A 17,045-nucleotide genomic window follows, 5' to 3' on the forward strand; every position below is an offset into this window, starting at 1 on the left:
TATGTAATAACTTGGTTCTCTTCTCTGTCTCCATCAGAGATACCTTCATAGTCTCAAATTTAAACAGCCAAATAGCTCAAGGATGTTCAAGAAAATATAGTCTGTAGTATGGGCAGTGTGAGCCATTTTCAAATTAACAAAGTTGGAAGTCTTGGGGTTTGCAAAGCAACAAAAATCCATTCCACATGGCATTTCACAAACTGTTGCATGGGGCCCTCGTGTTCTGCACTGTGGGGCCAATCCACTTAGTCACCTACTTACTTGCCCTGCTGGTGAAATGCTTAACTAGAATTCTATCTTTTTCTTTCATGAATGCTCGCAGGCAATTTGTGTGTACCCATTGCGTGTAAATGTTTAAGTTCTCTTTTAGTATTTCCAAAGATAACATGGAAAGTTCAGTTCATCTGACTGATTGAAAATGCAGCTATTCAGCCGATAGCCTGGCATGACTGTTTTTAATTTAGTTTTTTCTTTCTTTCTTTTTTTAAGCCCCAATTCCTCGGTTAAATCTTTCACCTGATATTGTGTCTGCTGCTCTCACTTTTCCAGCTACTCCCTTAGGCATCTGCTTCTCAAATGTCTCCATTTCTGGGCTCTGTTCCTTAGCTAGAGCTCTGTATTTCCACCTTCCTTAAGGACATTCAGCATGATGTTCTGCTGTCACTTCATATTCAAACCTGAATTTATCTCTTTCCTTCCTGCCATAGGTTCCATTATGCCTCCTCTATTTCCCTCAGCAGTGCAATACTTCTGTCTGTCATCCAGACTTAAAACATCATTGTCATCCTGGACTCCACCCTCTGCCTTGGCTCCCTTAGTCAAGAAATCAACACGCAGAAGTTATTTGTCCTACTCCACTCCTCCTGTCATTTCCTTAAGTCCTTGTTATTTCAAATCTGGACCACACCAAAAGCTTTCTAAGACATCCTCTGCCTCTAGTCTCTGCCCTGCAAGCCCATCCTGGATAGGCCGCTAAGTTACATTTCTTTGTGTGTCTCTCTCTCTTGCTGAAAAACTTTTCTATGGATTCTATTGGAAATACATTACATTTTTAAGATCTGTTCTTCTGAAAATAAAATGATATTGGCAATTTTATTTCTTAACATAAAATGAGATTAGATATGTATGTGTGTGTGTGTATGTGTGTGTACCTATCTATATCTATATATTCTTACATGCAGGTTTTTACACAAAGGAGTGCCAGGAGAGCACTTTTTTGTACACTGCTGTGTGTCCCATACTTAGAATGATGTATGGAACATGTATTTTTGAGTGAATGAATGCTCCATTTTGCAATTTTTTTTACCTTGCTGCCTATACAAATATTTCATATTCTTCAACCTCCTGTTGGAGTCCCATCCTGCCAGGAAGCCTCCATTCATCTTAGTTATTGTGAAGTTATCATTGTGCTACAGGGCACTCCAAATGCTACCTGTTGGTTAACTATTCCTGGGTAGAGAATGTGCATTACCTAAGTGAATCTTAGGTTTCATGGGGGCAGGGACTGGGTTTCAAGTGTCTTATACTTTTCGTGACCATCCCCTTACATGGCAGATACTTGGTACCTGCCTGTGAAGTGACTGGTTAATATCATCAGGTGGGTGGATGTTCACCTACAGCTTTGACTTAGTTTCAGGCAATACTGTGCTCCTGGGAGCAAAAAATTGGTTCTGGGTGTGTGTGGGTGTGACATGTGAAAAAAAGCTTAGCTATTACAGTTGTTTGTGGCCCATGAAAATGGGAACCCTACCCAACAAATCTTATTCCTTGGTATCTAATTCTATGTAGGATAGGTGGGTGAGGCTGTCAGGTTAAAAAATGAAAGGAGACAATGAGAAGAAGTCTGAGATACAGTGGTTTAGTGTTTGCTATAGGAAGCTGGCACCCAGAAGAGGGAAATGCTTATATGAGAATTACATGATGAATGGCGGGAAGGAATCCCTGAATAATTGAATTTAACAAGGTAACTCAGGCTGGCCTTTCTCCCGCACTTCTGTGACAGATTCATCTCTGTGGCCTGGGGTCTGTGCTCTTGCTGCTTAAATACTCACTCTGGGGAAAGCGAGGTGGGTTGTCATTGACATCCGAGAGGGTGATGTTGACTGTTGTGGTCCCAGCTAATCCTCCAAGCTGCCCTCCCATGTCCTTGGCTTGGATAATCACCTCGTAGTATTCTTTGGCTTCTCTGTCCATGTTCATGAGAGCTGTCCTAATTACACCTGCAGGATAGAAATGACTTTGCGTTTAAAAACAAAACCACAAGTCTGGTTTTTAAATGATTGGTTTCCAAGTTTCCCTCTTGTGCACTGTTAATGCCTAGAGGCGAGATGCATGTCACATGTGTTTGATTAAAGTTGAAGTAAAAATCCCAGCTCCAAAACAGTGCTGCCCTGTAACAAATGACAGATACCATTCCAGCAGGAAGAGTTCAGAGGGCCGATTTCCCCCAGCAACATTATGGAAAGAGAACAGGAGGTGGCAGCAGTGGTTTTTGTTCAGGGTTGGGGAATTACAGTCCAAGGTGATTTCAGACTGCCTGTTGTGTGTCACCACAGAAAACAGGGGTTTGGTTCCAGAAAACAAAGCCTCATATGTCTACAAATCTGTGATTTTTGAATGATTCTCCTTTAGTTCTTTCTTGTCAATGTGAGTGACTTCTTGAGATAAGGCCCTCCTGTTCGGCTTTTTACAGCTTCCTCTCTACCTGAAAGTGGGGTTGGAATTCTGATTTGATCTCCCTTTTGTTAGACAGTCATTCTGTTGTGTGTGTGTGTGTGTGTGTGTGTTTTGCTTACCTCTGTGCTTTACTGAATTCCGTGAGCTAGGACATGAAAGATGCTTTGTGAGTTGTTTATTCTTTTTTTTTTTTTTTTTTTAAATTTTTTGATAGGCAGAGTGGACAGTGAGAGAGAGACAGAGAGAAAGGTCTTCCTTTGCCGTTGGTTCACCCTCCAATGGCCGCCGCGGCCGGCGCGCTGCGGCCGGCGCACTGCGCTGATCCGATGGCAGGAGCCAGGAGCCAGGTGCTTTTCCTGGTCTCCCATGGGGTGCAGGGCCCAAGCACCTGGGCCATCCTCCACTGCACTCCCTGGCCACAGCAGAGGGCTGGCCTGGAAGAGGGGCAACCGGGACAGAATCCGGCGCCCCGACCGGGACTAGAACCCGGTGTGCTGGCGCCGCTAGGCGGAGGATTAGCCTATTGAGCCGCGGCGCCGGCCTGAGTTGTTTATTCTTACTCTGCATAAGTGATGAGCTTCTCCAGACAGTAGGTAGTAGTACTGCAGTGAGACCGTATGGATTCACTTAAGAAGAGGGGTTCTAAACCAAAGGCCATTGATTGAAATGTGTTTTTTGATCTTGCCAAGGATGTGCAGTAATGTTTTATCTCCCTTTTAATCCTTCAACTTAGCACGCCTGACTTCTATCCACTGTAGGCAAAGATTAAAGGCTTATTTGCTGTAGGTTTACAACATGACCCTTGGCTAACTAGACCTTCTACACACACACACATAAAACAAAACAAAACAAAACAAAACAACAGGTTGGGAAGCAACCAGACCCCAGTTTGCTTCCGTAATGTATATATTGCATTGGAGTAACAACATTCTAAAGTGAAATATGCAGCATTTTGTTTTTTAAAATGCCCCATGGGTATGGTAGTAACTATCTTTTCATGTATTTTGACCTTAACACTATAGATGCCCCCTGGGAGCTGTCAATGTGATGTAAGATTCTTCTTAGGATATAAAGGACACATTACCCTCTTCCAGCTTGCTTTTTCCTCCCCATGGGCTCTCTTCTTCCTCTCTCCTCCCTCCCACCACTCATAGGATTGTTAAAGTTACTGTTTTATAGGCATCCCTAACTGCAGTCTTTTTTCTTTCCTCTTACTAATTTACACTCCCTCACTTTCTCCTTTTATGATATAATTTTCTGAATGCTTGGTTCCCCTTAGGACTTCTGGGGAAAAAATTCTATCAGGTTGCTAATAATAGAAATGTAGTTTTTTCTTTTTGAAATAAAGAGGTGACTTTGAGTGTTCATCATTGACTTTACCTCTGTGTCTCCAAGTCTCTTCTCAAGTTCCTTGTTAATCACTCTTAGGTCTTCTGTTTTTTTTTTTTTTTTTTTTAATGTAAAATAAGAGTCATAATACCTCCTATAAGAGGGTACATCAAAAAGTTTGTGGAAAAATGAAATTAAATGATAAGTTTATTTTGGTGCAGAATTTGTTTGCAATCCATGCATTACTTTTTCATTTACATATTTCACATGCAGTTTTTGAAGATCCCCTCATATATTTTATTAGCTCACATGATTATTTGGGGGGTCAAATATGGTAATATGTAAAATGTGTTTTATAAGGAGAAAACTTGGTATTATGTGAGGAAATGATGTGATAATTACTCTGTCCAACCCAAACGTATTAAAAGGAATCTTTTGTAGATGAAAACAATAAATTCTGTAGTTAAAGCTCCTGTGTAAAATTGAAACAAACAAAAACCTAAATTTGTGCTGGTTTGTCCTTTTTTGCCACATTGCTTTTGGACTGTTCTGCTCTCCCTGCTGCCCTCTCTGCTGGGGTTTTCCAGTCAGGATTTGTCTTTTTGGGGACACATGTCACGTGCTCTTTTCTCCCTCAACGAAAGCTGGATGTCCCAGCAGCCATTCATTCTGGTCTTGTGCTCTGCTCAGTGGAAAGGACATCAGACCACATGTTAAGGGACTTATCTACAATCAGATGAACTTTGTTAGCTCACAATTTCCCTCATTTGTTGAGTGAATGGTGATGGTCTGGGTGATTCCCCTAAGGTTCTTTCTAATTTCCAAATCAGTGAATCTAGTTCTACAGGGAGCCTTGATGAATGTGTCAAACCTCTCAAGTCTTTTTTGGAGTTATAAAAGACTCTCTTAGTCCCTGGGAGTAACTAGGACTTTTTTTTTTGAAAGCTAGGAAGGAGATATTTTGTGTAGTCCAGCCTTGAATCAAGACACTGTACTGTTTAAGCATAGCACTGCACTTCCCTGCCAGGCCAGTGCTAATTTTCTCTTTTAATCCTTGAGCTTCACTGGTTGATGCTCCCTATAAAGCCCCTGAAAAGGAAAGTTGGGTCTGTCGTAAGTAGCAGTTATAAAGTATTATGGAAGAAAGCAAACATTTCTGACTTGACTCTTGCATCAGATACCTGTTTTGGAGTCCACAGAAAAATATGGCTGGCCCTGAAGAATGCTGTACACTACCCGGGCACTGTTGCCATACGTCGGGTCATCAGCATCTGTGGCTGTAACCTGGATAACAGAGGTACCTGAGGAAGAGAACGGGTGGAAACACGTTCAAGTCCAGTCTTGAAATGCTGTATGCAATTCTCAATGGTAAAGGTCAAAGCATTTGTAGATGTTACATTTGCCTCATTGAGAACATCCCTGGCTGCCTCAAGCATTAATAACTCCTGTCTCTTACCCATTTGGTGGGGATGCGAATTGTGTTTTGGTTCTTATTTATTTATTTGAAAGAGTTAAAAATAGAAAAGGAGAGACAAAGAGGGAGAGATCTTCCATCTGGTGGTTCCCTAAATGGATGTATCAGCCAGGGCTGGACAGGTGGAAGCCATGAGCCTGGAACTCCACCTGAGTGTCCCATGTGAGTGGCAGAAGTTCAAGCACTTGGGCCATTTTCCCCTGATTTCCCAGGTGCATTAATGAAACACAGATCTGAAGTGCAGCAACTGGGACTTGAACTGGTGTCCCTAAGGGATGCTGGCATTGTTTTTTTCTTTTTAAAATTTTAATCTTTTTTATTTTTTTAACCTTTACTTAGGAAATGTAATTTCCAAAGTACAGTTTATGGATTACAATGGCTCCCCCCCATAACTTCCCTCCCACCTGCAATCCTCCCATCTCCCACTCCCTCTCCCATTCCATTCACATCAAGATTCATTTTCAATTCTCTTTATATACAGAAGATCAATGTAGTATATATTAAGTAAAGATTTCATCAGTTTGCACCCACACAGAACATAAAGTGTAAAATACTGCTTGATTACTAGTTATAGCATTAATTCACATTGAACAACACATTAAGGACAGAGATCCTACATGAGGAGTAAGTGCTCAGTGACTCCTGTTGTTGACTTAACAAATTGACACTCTTGTTTATGGCATCAGTAATCTCCCTAGGCTCTAGTCATGAGTTGCCAAGGCTATGGAAGCCTTTTGAGTTTGCTGACTTCTATCTTATTTAGACAAGGTCATAGTCAAAGTGGAAGTTTTCTCCTCCCTTCAGAGAAAGGTACCTCCTTCTTTGATGGCCTGTTCTTTCCACTGGGATCTCACTCACAGAGATCTTTCATTTAGCCCCCCCCCCCTTTTTTTTTGCCAGAGTGTCTAGGCTTTCCATGCTTAAAATACTCTCATGGGCTCTTCAGGGAGATCCGAATGCCTTAAGGGCTGATTCTGAGGCCAGAGTGCTGTTTAGGACATCTGCCATTCTATGAGTCTGCTGTGTATCCTGCTTCCCATGTTGGATCATTCTCTCCCTTTTTAATTCTATCAGTTAGTATTAGCAGACACTAGTCTAGTTTGTGTGATCCCTTTGACTCTTAGACCTACCAGTATGATCAATTGTGAATTGAAATTGATCACTTGGACTAGTGACATGGCATTGGTACGTGCTACCTTGATGGGATTGTATTGGAATCCCCTGGCACATTTCTAATCTTAAATTTTTAATCTTAAAATTTCCTGAAAAGCAGAGAGATTAAGAGACAGAGAAGGATTCCCCATCCTCCTGTCTACCTCCCAAATGCCCACAACACCTGGGGCTCGGACAGGTCAAAGTCAGGAGCCCATAACTTTATCCAGGTCTGCCATGTGGCAAGAACCCAAACTCCTGAGCTGTCACCTGCTCTTCCCCAGGATATGCATGAGCAGGAAGCTGGTTTGGAAGTGGACAAACTGAGACTCAAACAAGGCACCCAAACATGGGACACAGGTATCCCAGGTGGCAACTCAGCCAATGTGCCAAATTCCTGCACTGTGTTTTAGATTCTCAATAATCAGTAAGTACAACATAGCCTTTAGGCTCTTCGTTGCTCTTTGATAAGACTCAAATTACTCTCTCTTATGAATCAAATATTATGTCTATTATGAATCAAGCTGTATCTCTTTCTTTTTCTTCTTTAGTTTTTTTTTCCTTCAAAAATCAGAGCTGTAAGACAGTCTTGGGACTATTATTATTTACTGTGGCTGATTCCAACATCTAAGCAGCTTTTTGTCTGTGAAACCTGGTTGTCATTTCTGGTGGAGTTTCGTGATTTGTGAGCTATTTTGCACACTTCTCCCCCTCTCTGCATCTATGTAGGGGTGTATACTCTAGGGCAACGACTGTGGTTAGAATCAGTGAATCACCACCTTACCCACTGGTGACATCTCTGGCACAGTGGCAACATAAGGTCCGTCCAGGAACTTGGGCTCATTGTCATTGATGTCTTGGATTTTGATGATGAACTCTGATTCTGGTTCCATTGGCCGGCCTGTCCTCCTGTCCAGGGCTTGAGCCCTTAGAGTGTACTGGGCTCTTTCCTCTCGGTCGAGCCTCTGAATGGCGTGGATGTCACCAGTAGTGTCATCAATGGTAAACACAATGCCTGCGCCTTCTCCTGAGAGGATGTATTTAATGGATCCATCTCCTCTGTCCATGTCTGAATGCAGCTGGAGGAAAAAGCACCAAAATCTCATTGTGCATATGAACAAGTATTGGAAATAAATTGATTTTCAGTTGGATGCCAATTTATGTCCTTCCTTCAACACAGAAATATGTTTTTTTCACTCAGATGTTTAAAAAGTCTACTACAAAGAACTAGTATGCATTAAACAGGATTGTATGAAAGAGTAAATATGAGTTGATGAATAAATAAAGTCTTTCCACATCACAGAACTTACTATTTTTTTTAAATTCCTCTTCTTGAGAAGTATAGAACCCCATGGGAGACCAGGATAAGTACCTGGCTCCTGCCATTGGATCAGCGCGGTGTGCCGGCCGCAGCGCGCTGGCCGCGGTGGCCATTGGAGGGTGAACCAACAGCAAAGGAAGACCTTTCTCTCTGTCTCTTTCTCTCACTATCCACTCTCTGTCTGTCCCAAAAAAAAAAAAAAAAAAAAAAAGAAAACAGAAGCTCTGGAAAATGTGGCTTCCCAGTGTGGGAATAGGAGCAAGTCTAAGGAAGAAATCAGCCTTTCAATTTTAGAAAAGATAAAATAGACAAACCTAAACATCTTAAATAAAAAAATTGCTATAAATTAATTTGAGGAACACACATTTTTAAAATGATGGTTCAAGATGTGCTTTTTGCTGACCAAGTGATTCAGGAGCAGGCCAAGGCCACTGAAATGAGAAGTCTAAGTGGCCTCCAGGCTCTGTGGCAACTCAGCTTTATTCAGTAGGATTCTGCTTGCTTATGTTTCAGGCATCACATGGAATTTAGCTGCTGGTCTTTATTGTTTACACCACTGTATCTCTCCTCTTGGTTGGAATGATTTTTGGGGTCATAATTGAGTCTCTCAAAATTACTTGTACATCATTGAGTTAGGGATATATTTTTATCTGCCCACCCATATTGTCACATTCTTTCCCAGATTGTTAATACTTTCCAAGGGAGTTCAAGAAATTTAAACTCAGGTCTAGAGAATGTAATTTCAATAACTAATTGTAGATGAGATCCCTGGAATTCTGTGATATTCTGTAGGTAACAGTCTCATTCTAAAGGGAGCTACCACCAACTCTACTGTTCAGTAGTTCAGTAATGCAGTTCATGAGATTAGTTTATAAAACTGACAACTTAGGGCACTGAGGCCCTAAGTATCTGGCTTGAACACTATCCATGTCAGTTACAAATTGAGTGCCCTTAACAAATTATTCATAACCCCTAATTTTCTCATAATATAAATGTGGAAAACAACAGTAATCTTCACTTTGAAGGTTGTTGGGATCATTAGCAATTAATGTATGTAAGGCCCTGAGCACCATGCCTGTCCCACAGTGCTTTAAGTGGAGCCAGTTGTGATGATGATATATGTGCATGGAGAAAGGGGGTGTTAACACGTCAGTGCTTTTCTGCTCCCCCAGCCCTCCATGGGTGAAGCAGAGAAGGCAAGAACAACCTGCTGGCATTTGTGTTATGCGGAGACCCTAACAGAAAAAGCTGACGAAGGCTGTCCGCATCATTTGTGGAGCAGTGTTACTGAAGTTTAAACAGCCTGGACGCCAAGATGACACCTGAGAATATATTTATAACATCCTCACACAGGCATGGGTCTGGAGGTGGTGCTGGCTTTGAGCTGATCTCAAACTGACTCCTGGCTAGATCACAGGCAACAAGTTGGCCGCCTGGAGGAACTCAGCTGTGTCTTGTCTAGGGAAGAGAAAGCAAGGGACAAAAACTGCCAAAAAAAAAAAAAAAAAAAAGCTCTGTTTTTTTCCCACTACTTATTCTTTAGAATATAAAGTTCTCACATTTCTCCATTTTACATACAGCATTATCATCTTTATTATCGGGCACACATAGATGCCAGAAGCCCCAACCTCTGTCCCCAGTTCCTGCTATTAGAGGGTCCTGGCTGATTCCTTCTTTGTTGTCTCTGGTTCCTCAGTGTTTCCCTTTGCCTTTTCAGCCATCCATACTAAATTCTCATTGTTAAAAATAACATCTAAGTGTTGTTCCCAGACAAGATCCTGAACTTATATAATTATATTCTTCCAAAATCAGCCTGTGTGCAGTTCCTGGCTTCTTCCTCTTCATAACAGACCCCTCCCTTTCTCTGTGGCTGTCCTGTCTCTCCCTCGTGTCTCTCCTTCCTTTGCACCTGTGCAGACAGACACTTGGATGCCCCCTGAACCTCTTTCTAGCTCAAATTTTTATTTACACAGTTAAAAAAGGAGAGATACTCAGTTCTTAATGTGTAGAATAGAAAGCCATTTCGTCTGGACCTGGGCACAAAGAAAGGAAAATCCACTGCATTTGGAACTGTGTTCCCAGGCAGAGGAATGGGATTGGGATTGCAAAGATCTCAGGATATTTTATAAATTGAGAAAAATACATAGAAGTGTTTGTGTGAGTTTATATTTACAAGGGTACTCCCATAAGTTAACAGAAAGTGGAATTAAAAGATAAATTTATTTTGGTACAAAAAGTTTTTGAAATCCATGCATAGTTTTTTTCCCCACAATTATACACTTCCCATAAACTTTTGAAGATCCTGTACATAATATGTTTGTAATATCAGTGTGTGTATAGGCCTATTATGGGGGGCCGGCGCTGTGGTGTGGCGGGTAAAGCTGCTGAATGCAGTGCCAGCATTCCATATGGGCACCGGTTCAAGACCCGGCTGCTCTACTTCTGATCCAGCTCTCTGCTATGGCCTGGGAAAGCAGTAGAAGATGGCCCAAGTTCTTGGGCCGCTACATGCTTGTGGGAGACCCAGAAGAAATCCTGGCCCCTGGCTTCATATCAGTGCAGCTCCGGCCATTGTGGCCAATTGGGAAGTGAACGAATGGATGGGAGACCTCTCTCTCTTTCTCTCTCTCTGCCTCTCCTCTCTCTATGTAACTGTGACTTTCAAGTAAAATAAATAAATCTTTAAAACAAACAAAAAAAAACACAAAAAACAAAAAAGGGCCTATTATGGATAGGAAGAGACCAGGATCTGTGTATACAGAACTGATTTTGGAGGAATATGATTGTCTAAGTTCAGGATCTCATTTGGGGACAACACTTACATGTTATTTTAACAGAGATAATTTAGCGAGGAGGCCTGAAAAGGCAAAAGAGACACACTGAGGAACCAGAGAGACAACACTGCAGGAAGCAGCCAGGACCTCCTGGAGGAAGGAGCAGGGGACAGAGGTCTGGGCTCTTGGCATGTAATTGTGTGTGTAGGGGCCTCAAGGCTGGACCTGAGACCTCTGAGGAGTCTGCCACTGGTACTGGGTCTACTTTCCCCACCATAGGTCCTATAGACGTGCTGTCTGCTGCTGCTAGTAATTCCTGAGAGGCTGGGCTGGGGCTGTGAGTGTGAGAAAAGGCCACAAACCAGAACTGTCTGCCAGAATAAAAGCAACACATCCCTCTTCCTCCTCCTCTGTTTTTGCCTCTCTCTAGTGCATTCTAAAGGCAGAAACCAATGGAGAGTTGACAGCAGAAAGAAAAAAATGCCATTTACAGAGTCTCAACCCCAGATCACAATGTGGAGTATGGAAAGGTGAATGTGGGTTTGAGAGACACCAGCTGAATTACACACAGAGTAATGCATAGTTAATACTCGGGTTTACCAGCCATGGAATACACATTTGGTAGTGCAAACTGCAGAGAAGAGACATTAACAGCTTTTCTCTAAGTCACTCAGTGAATTGGCAGTGTAATAAAAATGTGTTTCGTGTTTATCCATATTTAATCCAACCAACACTGACTGAGCAGCAGCTATTCGGAGGAAGCAAGGGAGTTTTCTGGAGTTGGGTTGGCAGCACATAGCTATGTAAATCTTGGGAAAACATACCCCTTACCCCCAAATCTCCTGGACACAATTAGGTAGATGAATATCTTACTTATCCTAGTAACTCTTTAGTTTTTCTCTTATTCGGCTAAAGGAATAGTAAATGATGAGAATTATATGCAGATTCTGAAAAACCTTACTTGATTTAGGATTTTGGAAACAAAATGGGTAGTTTTCATTCCTTTTATCATTTTTCAGAGTGTGCCATGCAGTTCTGGACATGCAGTAAGTGCCTACAGTTTGTGGTTAGCCAGCGTCTGTGTAGTTATTAACCTCAGCATCATTTGGACCACAGATTCGTGCAAAGGCACAAGCTCTGTGCATCCCCCCTCTTTGTGTATGTCAATAGAATCTCACTGTAATGCGACACTTCCTTGTCCCTGGAAAGCCCAGTGTGGATTTTATAAGGTCATACCAATTACAGCTGATAATTGTTGTTAAACTCCTTTTTGAAATAAGCAAATACTCTGGCAGGCTCTCTAAACAGACATCTTCCAGAGCTCAAGGTGACAGGTGAATGGCCTGGGGTAAGGAGGATGAGAGTTGGGTGAATCCTCTTTTGAAAGAAAGTGAAGAGGCAAAGTTCTTGACTAAGTGGATATAACTGTCTTCTCATAGTTCTCATAGTCGCCTTCACTGATTGCTGGTGTGTTACTGTTGAGATACGTAGGTGTACCGTGTCATGGGATGGAATAATTAGAAGGTGAGCACTAACTGTGAGTACTGGAGAGTGCTACACAGCTCAGTACTCCCCCAAGTCAGAGATCAAGGGTTCAGGAAACAGTCAGTCTCTGTTAGATTCCTGAGCCCACCTCACCACCACTGACTCTTCTGTGTGTCCTCAGTGACGCCTAATGTCAGTGAGCACAGCAAGGCAATGAAAAAGAAGGTCTATGGCTTCAGTGTAAGAGTAGTGGATATTTCCATCTGGGCTTTACCTGCTACCTTTGGTATGACTTTGGATATGAACTTTATCTCCCTGAGCCTAGTTCCCTAAGCTAATCGCACTTATAGCATTGCTACACTGGTTGAATGATCAGCAGTACATGAATGTGAGTAGCACAGTCCTATGGGAGCCAAATACAACATGGAGTACAGTCTTTTCTGCACTGTGGTGTGGTCATTTCTGTGCTGGGAGGTCACCTCAGTGTCTGGGAGGTATAAATAGCATTCCCCTGAGGAGGAGGGAAGAGAGCCTTAAATTGTACAAGCACAGAAAGCAATTATTGAATACAAACATATTCTTTCCTTAAACTTACTTTAATAAGTAGAAGGCATGGATGTCTAGGTAGAAGAAATGTTTTACAGATACTAAGAAGCCAGAAGCCTTTGCATTTTGGGCAGATGGAAATTGTGTTCATGATAAAGGAGGTTTTTCACCTGGGACCTTGAGAAACTTAAATATGGTTCAAGACAGGAGGTGCAGCATGTCCTTGGCAGGACAGTGGCATGGCGCACATCTGGGGCAAGGATAAACCCTGTGGTAGGCATGTCAGGGCAGTAAGGAGATCTATCCTGGTGGAGGTGAGGCCCTGATCTGAGAGACAGGAGAGAAGGTTGGATGAGGTGGGAGGAAGTTCTTCCACCATCATTAGGGGAGCAACATGATGGAAAGGGTGCTCTGAGGCGATGACTATCTCAAGCCCTGGATGGGGGTGGGAAGAGTTTTTCGCCAGGTACACAGGCAGCAGCTGCTTAGTTAACCTAGTCATGAGGGAGCAGAGGATCATGGCCATGATGGAGCTGGAGAGGAAGAGGTGACTTGGTGAGAAACTGGCAAGAAAGTTGACAGACACAAAGACTGATAGTACATGAAGGATAAAAGAGACAAAACAAGGAGCTGTGAAAGAAAACTCAGAGGGGTTTTCAGCTGTGTTGTGTAAACATTGCAGAGCTGCTAAATTCCCATAATGAACTCTATACAGCTACTGCTGCTATTACTGTGGGAACCTAGCTACTAGGAGACCATACCTCTGGGGGAAAAACAGGGAAGTGATGGACGCTAGGAGGCAGGCTGGGTCAGTAAGCTGTGGGTAGGTGGGTAGAGCTCAGCACATAATGGGACACTGAAGGCAATCGGGTGGAGATGCGATGTGACCTGATTTACTTTTTTTCAGAGATCCTGAGTGGAGAACAGACTAGCAGGAAGTGGGGTGGACATGAGGAGGCTAGTATTTTCTACTGAGAGATAATGGTGGAGGTGGAGATGAGAGAGATGAAAGATTTGGGATTTATTTTGGCACAGGGATGACAGAATTTGCAGGTGGACAGAATAAGGGAGGAAAAGAAAGGAAAGAATGATGACCAGATCTCTGGTTTTAGGAACTGGGTGATGGCAATCCTAAGTTAGGCAAGACTAGGACAGACTTGGTTTAGGATGAAAAGCAAGAGTTTTGTACCACACTACATTTGAAAGGCCTATGAGTCATAAACATTGGAGATAGCACATGCGCAGTGGAATCCCTGAGTCTGAAGCTTAGATCAATGGTCTAACTGGAGATGAAGGGTTTGCATTTATTGGCATAGAGATGGTGTTTAAAACCATTTCTCACCAAAGAGCTAGCTACTGAGGCCACCAATGTGGATGGAGAAGGCGGGGGGGGGGTGAAGCTGACAGGAAGGAGAGGACTAGCATATGTGGCTGAGAAAAAAGGAGGGAAAATGGGATTGTGGTGTCATGACACTGAGAGAGGAGGGCCCCATCAGCAGCAGCCAGGGCTGCAGTTGGGAGGTCCACAAAGGGAAGGCACTGGATCGGGAGGAGGGTGGTTCTGAGCAGTGGTACACACAGCTCTAGGACAGTGGTGGGGACAAAAATCAGACAACTGTGTTAGGAAGTGAGTTGGAGTTGCAGAAAGAGCTTGTATAGACAGCTCATCTGAAGCAGCTGAGCTCTCATTCTCCCATTCAACAATTGAGAATGCAGAGGCCCATGGGGCTGGATGACATGTCGATGATCATTCTGGAAGTAACTGGCAGTGCTAGGCTTTGATCTCACGTTATTGGGATCTGAAACCCACGCTCTTAGCCTTTGTACTAAACAAGTGTTCAAGTTATCATTTGGATGAATTATTTATTTTCTAATTAGTTGTTTGTCTCCTAGTCTCTCTCACTTGGTTGCTTTCACAAAATGGTCTCTGATTAACATCCAAATAAAGTAAACACAGGAGAAAGACAGGATTAAAAAGGAAATGATGATAGGTGAATCAAGGGAATTGGAATATAAAATTTATAAATATATTTATTGATGGTCTCCAACTATCCTGAATTACATGCTAGGATCTTCTGAAATGAAGAATGTTTTATTTATTATTTTTTTTGCCATTAAATTTGGGCCTTAGGCAGTACCTTTGGAAATGCTTTGAAAAAAAAAATACAAAGCAAAAATCCACTGCTTCCTTCTTGCATTTCCCAGTTTCTTTCTTCCTCATCCTGTAAGTTATTCCCAAAAACGAGCTGCTGCTGCTTTTGTGGCTTAAATAGCTTTTGCAGGGTCAGACTTTTTCTCCAAAACCCAATCTTAGATTTTCCCACTCAGAACAGAGGCAAAAGACAATGAGACAAATCTTTTCCTTTCTGACAGGTATCTGATAAAGCAAAAGTGATATTTTACCTAGGTGTCAAGTAATATGCCACCAGTTAAAATTATTTTCAGGCCTCAGACATGGGTTAGGTAAGCATTCAGACTCAATTCATATTCACATCCAATTTCAATATCCAATACCCTGATCATTTGTCTTCCTAACTGGGCACTTCTTACCTTGCCAACATACAAAGGATCGGTGCCAGTATACTCTTCCAAGACGAAAAACTGGTTCCAGACCCAGCTTCTCTTGGTTCGCTGATGTGACTGTGACTTGTCTGACAGGAGAACTTCCAATTCGCCTCGAGGTGTTGGGGTGCCTGACAGAACGGTGGTCATTAGGTCCATCAATCCCCAGAAGTACAAGGACATGCCGAGTCCAAGCCAGCTCTTTGCATTGCTCATCCTACCAGAAGTCCGCATGGGATTGCCAGGTTTTTAAAAGTAAAGTATAGGATGATAAGCCACTGGAACACTTGAGTATTTTCCAAATTAAGAAAAAACCCAGTTTATGGGACACTTATGCTCCTCAAATGTGATCCAAGTCAAGTCAATCTGCTTGAAGTTGACTTCCTGTGAAATTAAGGAAACATAGTGTGATAATGTCCAATTCTTTCCTGGGGGCTAGTCCCAAGTTTTCAAGAAATGTCAGTAAATATCCAGATTTCTGTTCATTGAATTAAAAAGTCATAAAAGATTATTGCTTTATGAATGTTTGGGTCATACGTGATATTTTGATGCAAAGAAGACAACTTATCTTGCTGTATGCAAACCCAAACATTTGGATATGGATTCAGTGAGAATAAAACTAGTGAATAAATTTCTTCTCAGTGGTAGCTTAGATGCAGAGTTATGCTGTATTATTGACTGGATTAAATTAATAGTGTGCTTTTTGAAATATTTATCATCAGACAGCCTCCTGTCACCTAAAAACAGTATTTGTTTACAAAATTTACAGCTAGTAACTAGTATTTTCATTAGCCTAATTGTTTTTCTTGGCTTATTAAAATAACAAAATCAAACTTTTTTTTGGTTACTCAAAATTATTCTGTGCCTCCCCCTTTTACTGTCAAAGCTAGGAATTTTGGACTTCATTTTTAAACAGTCATGGGTCACTTCTGGTTTTAATCATTCTCTGAGCTCATGGTAGAATTCAAGTTTCACATTCTACTGCTTTTGTTTTGAAGTACTTATAGGGGCTGCTAATGTGACCTTTCTAGGATTTGAATGGTCATTTAGTTATTCTGTCCTTCACAGCAGACGTAAAGTGCCATTAGTTACACGCCACTGTGAGCCAGCCAAAAATTCCCCTTCCTGACCTGAAGGACTCTTTCAGGCAAAGGGATGTTAACGTCTTCCCCAGGGACGCCTTCTCATCAAACTTCTTTTGTTGCTCTAAAGTCAGATGTAGCTGGTGATCTCACTCTGGGCTATGACCTCATCAACCTTCTCTTCCTTTACTGGGCTAGGCTTAATGAGGTGGCATAGCACTGAAACTGCTTTGTCAAAACAACCAGGATGCTTTCTGTGGTTAATATTTTTGCTGGTAATTTGAAGAACTGCTGTCATCTTTCAGAACAAATGTGTGTATTTGAGTATTTCAGATTCATGCAGCTAAATAATGCTCCATTTTTACAAGTGGGTTAAAAGGAGCACGCTGAGGCTAACTTGATTATTACCTCCCACTTTTCATCATCAGAACTGATTTTGGCCACCTCTCAAATACTCACTATGGAAATGTACAAAAGAATTTTAAAAATATAATCATTTCATGCAGTATGTCATTTCATTTTTGTAAGAAATCACTTCAGTGAGAACTGATAAAGAGGAAAAAGCTGGAGGAGACTATAGAATTCTAACATAACAAGAGGCTCTGCCTCTCACCAGTTCTATCTTTAAAGGCAGATTGATTGAT

The 17,045-nt window shown here is 42.0% G+C and overlaps 1 protein-coding gene across 3 annotated transcripts in view; it reads right to left on the reverse strand.

Annotated features, from left to right (window-relative positions):
* The window catches only part of CDH20 (cadherin 20), a 241,767-nt gene that overhangs the window by 45,781 nt on the left and 178,941 nt on the right, over positions 1–17,045 (reverse strand). For 2 of the 3 annotated variants that reach the window (XM_051851165.3, XM_051851166.3), the window contains 4 exons: positions 15,308–15,703; positions 7,416–7,710; positions 5,187–5,306; positions 2,052–2,219 (listed from right to left, as the gene is read on the reverse strand). In XM_051851165.3, the coding sequence (XP_051707125.3) occupies positions 2,052–2,219; positions 5,187–5,306; positions 7,416–7,710; positions 15,308–15,553 (829 nt within the window). In that variant the 5' untranslated portion in view covers positions 15,554–15,703. The remainder of the gene's footprint in view (positions 1–2,051; positions 2,220–5,186; positions 5,307–7,415; positions 7,711–15,307; positions 15,704–17,045) is intronic. The other variant, XM_070050090.2, reaches the window with a different exon arrangement.

This window comes from Oryctolagus cuniculus, chromosome 10, assembly GCF_051225735.1.
Source record: "Oryctolagus cuniculus isolate XC-2025 breed Fujian yellow rabbit chromosome 10, ASM5122573v1, whole genome shotgun sequence".
Classification (NCBI taxonomy): domain Eukaryota; kingdom Metazoa; phylum Chordata; class Mammalia; order Lagomorpha; family Leporidae; genus Oryctolagus; species Oryctolagus cuniculus.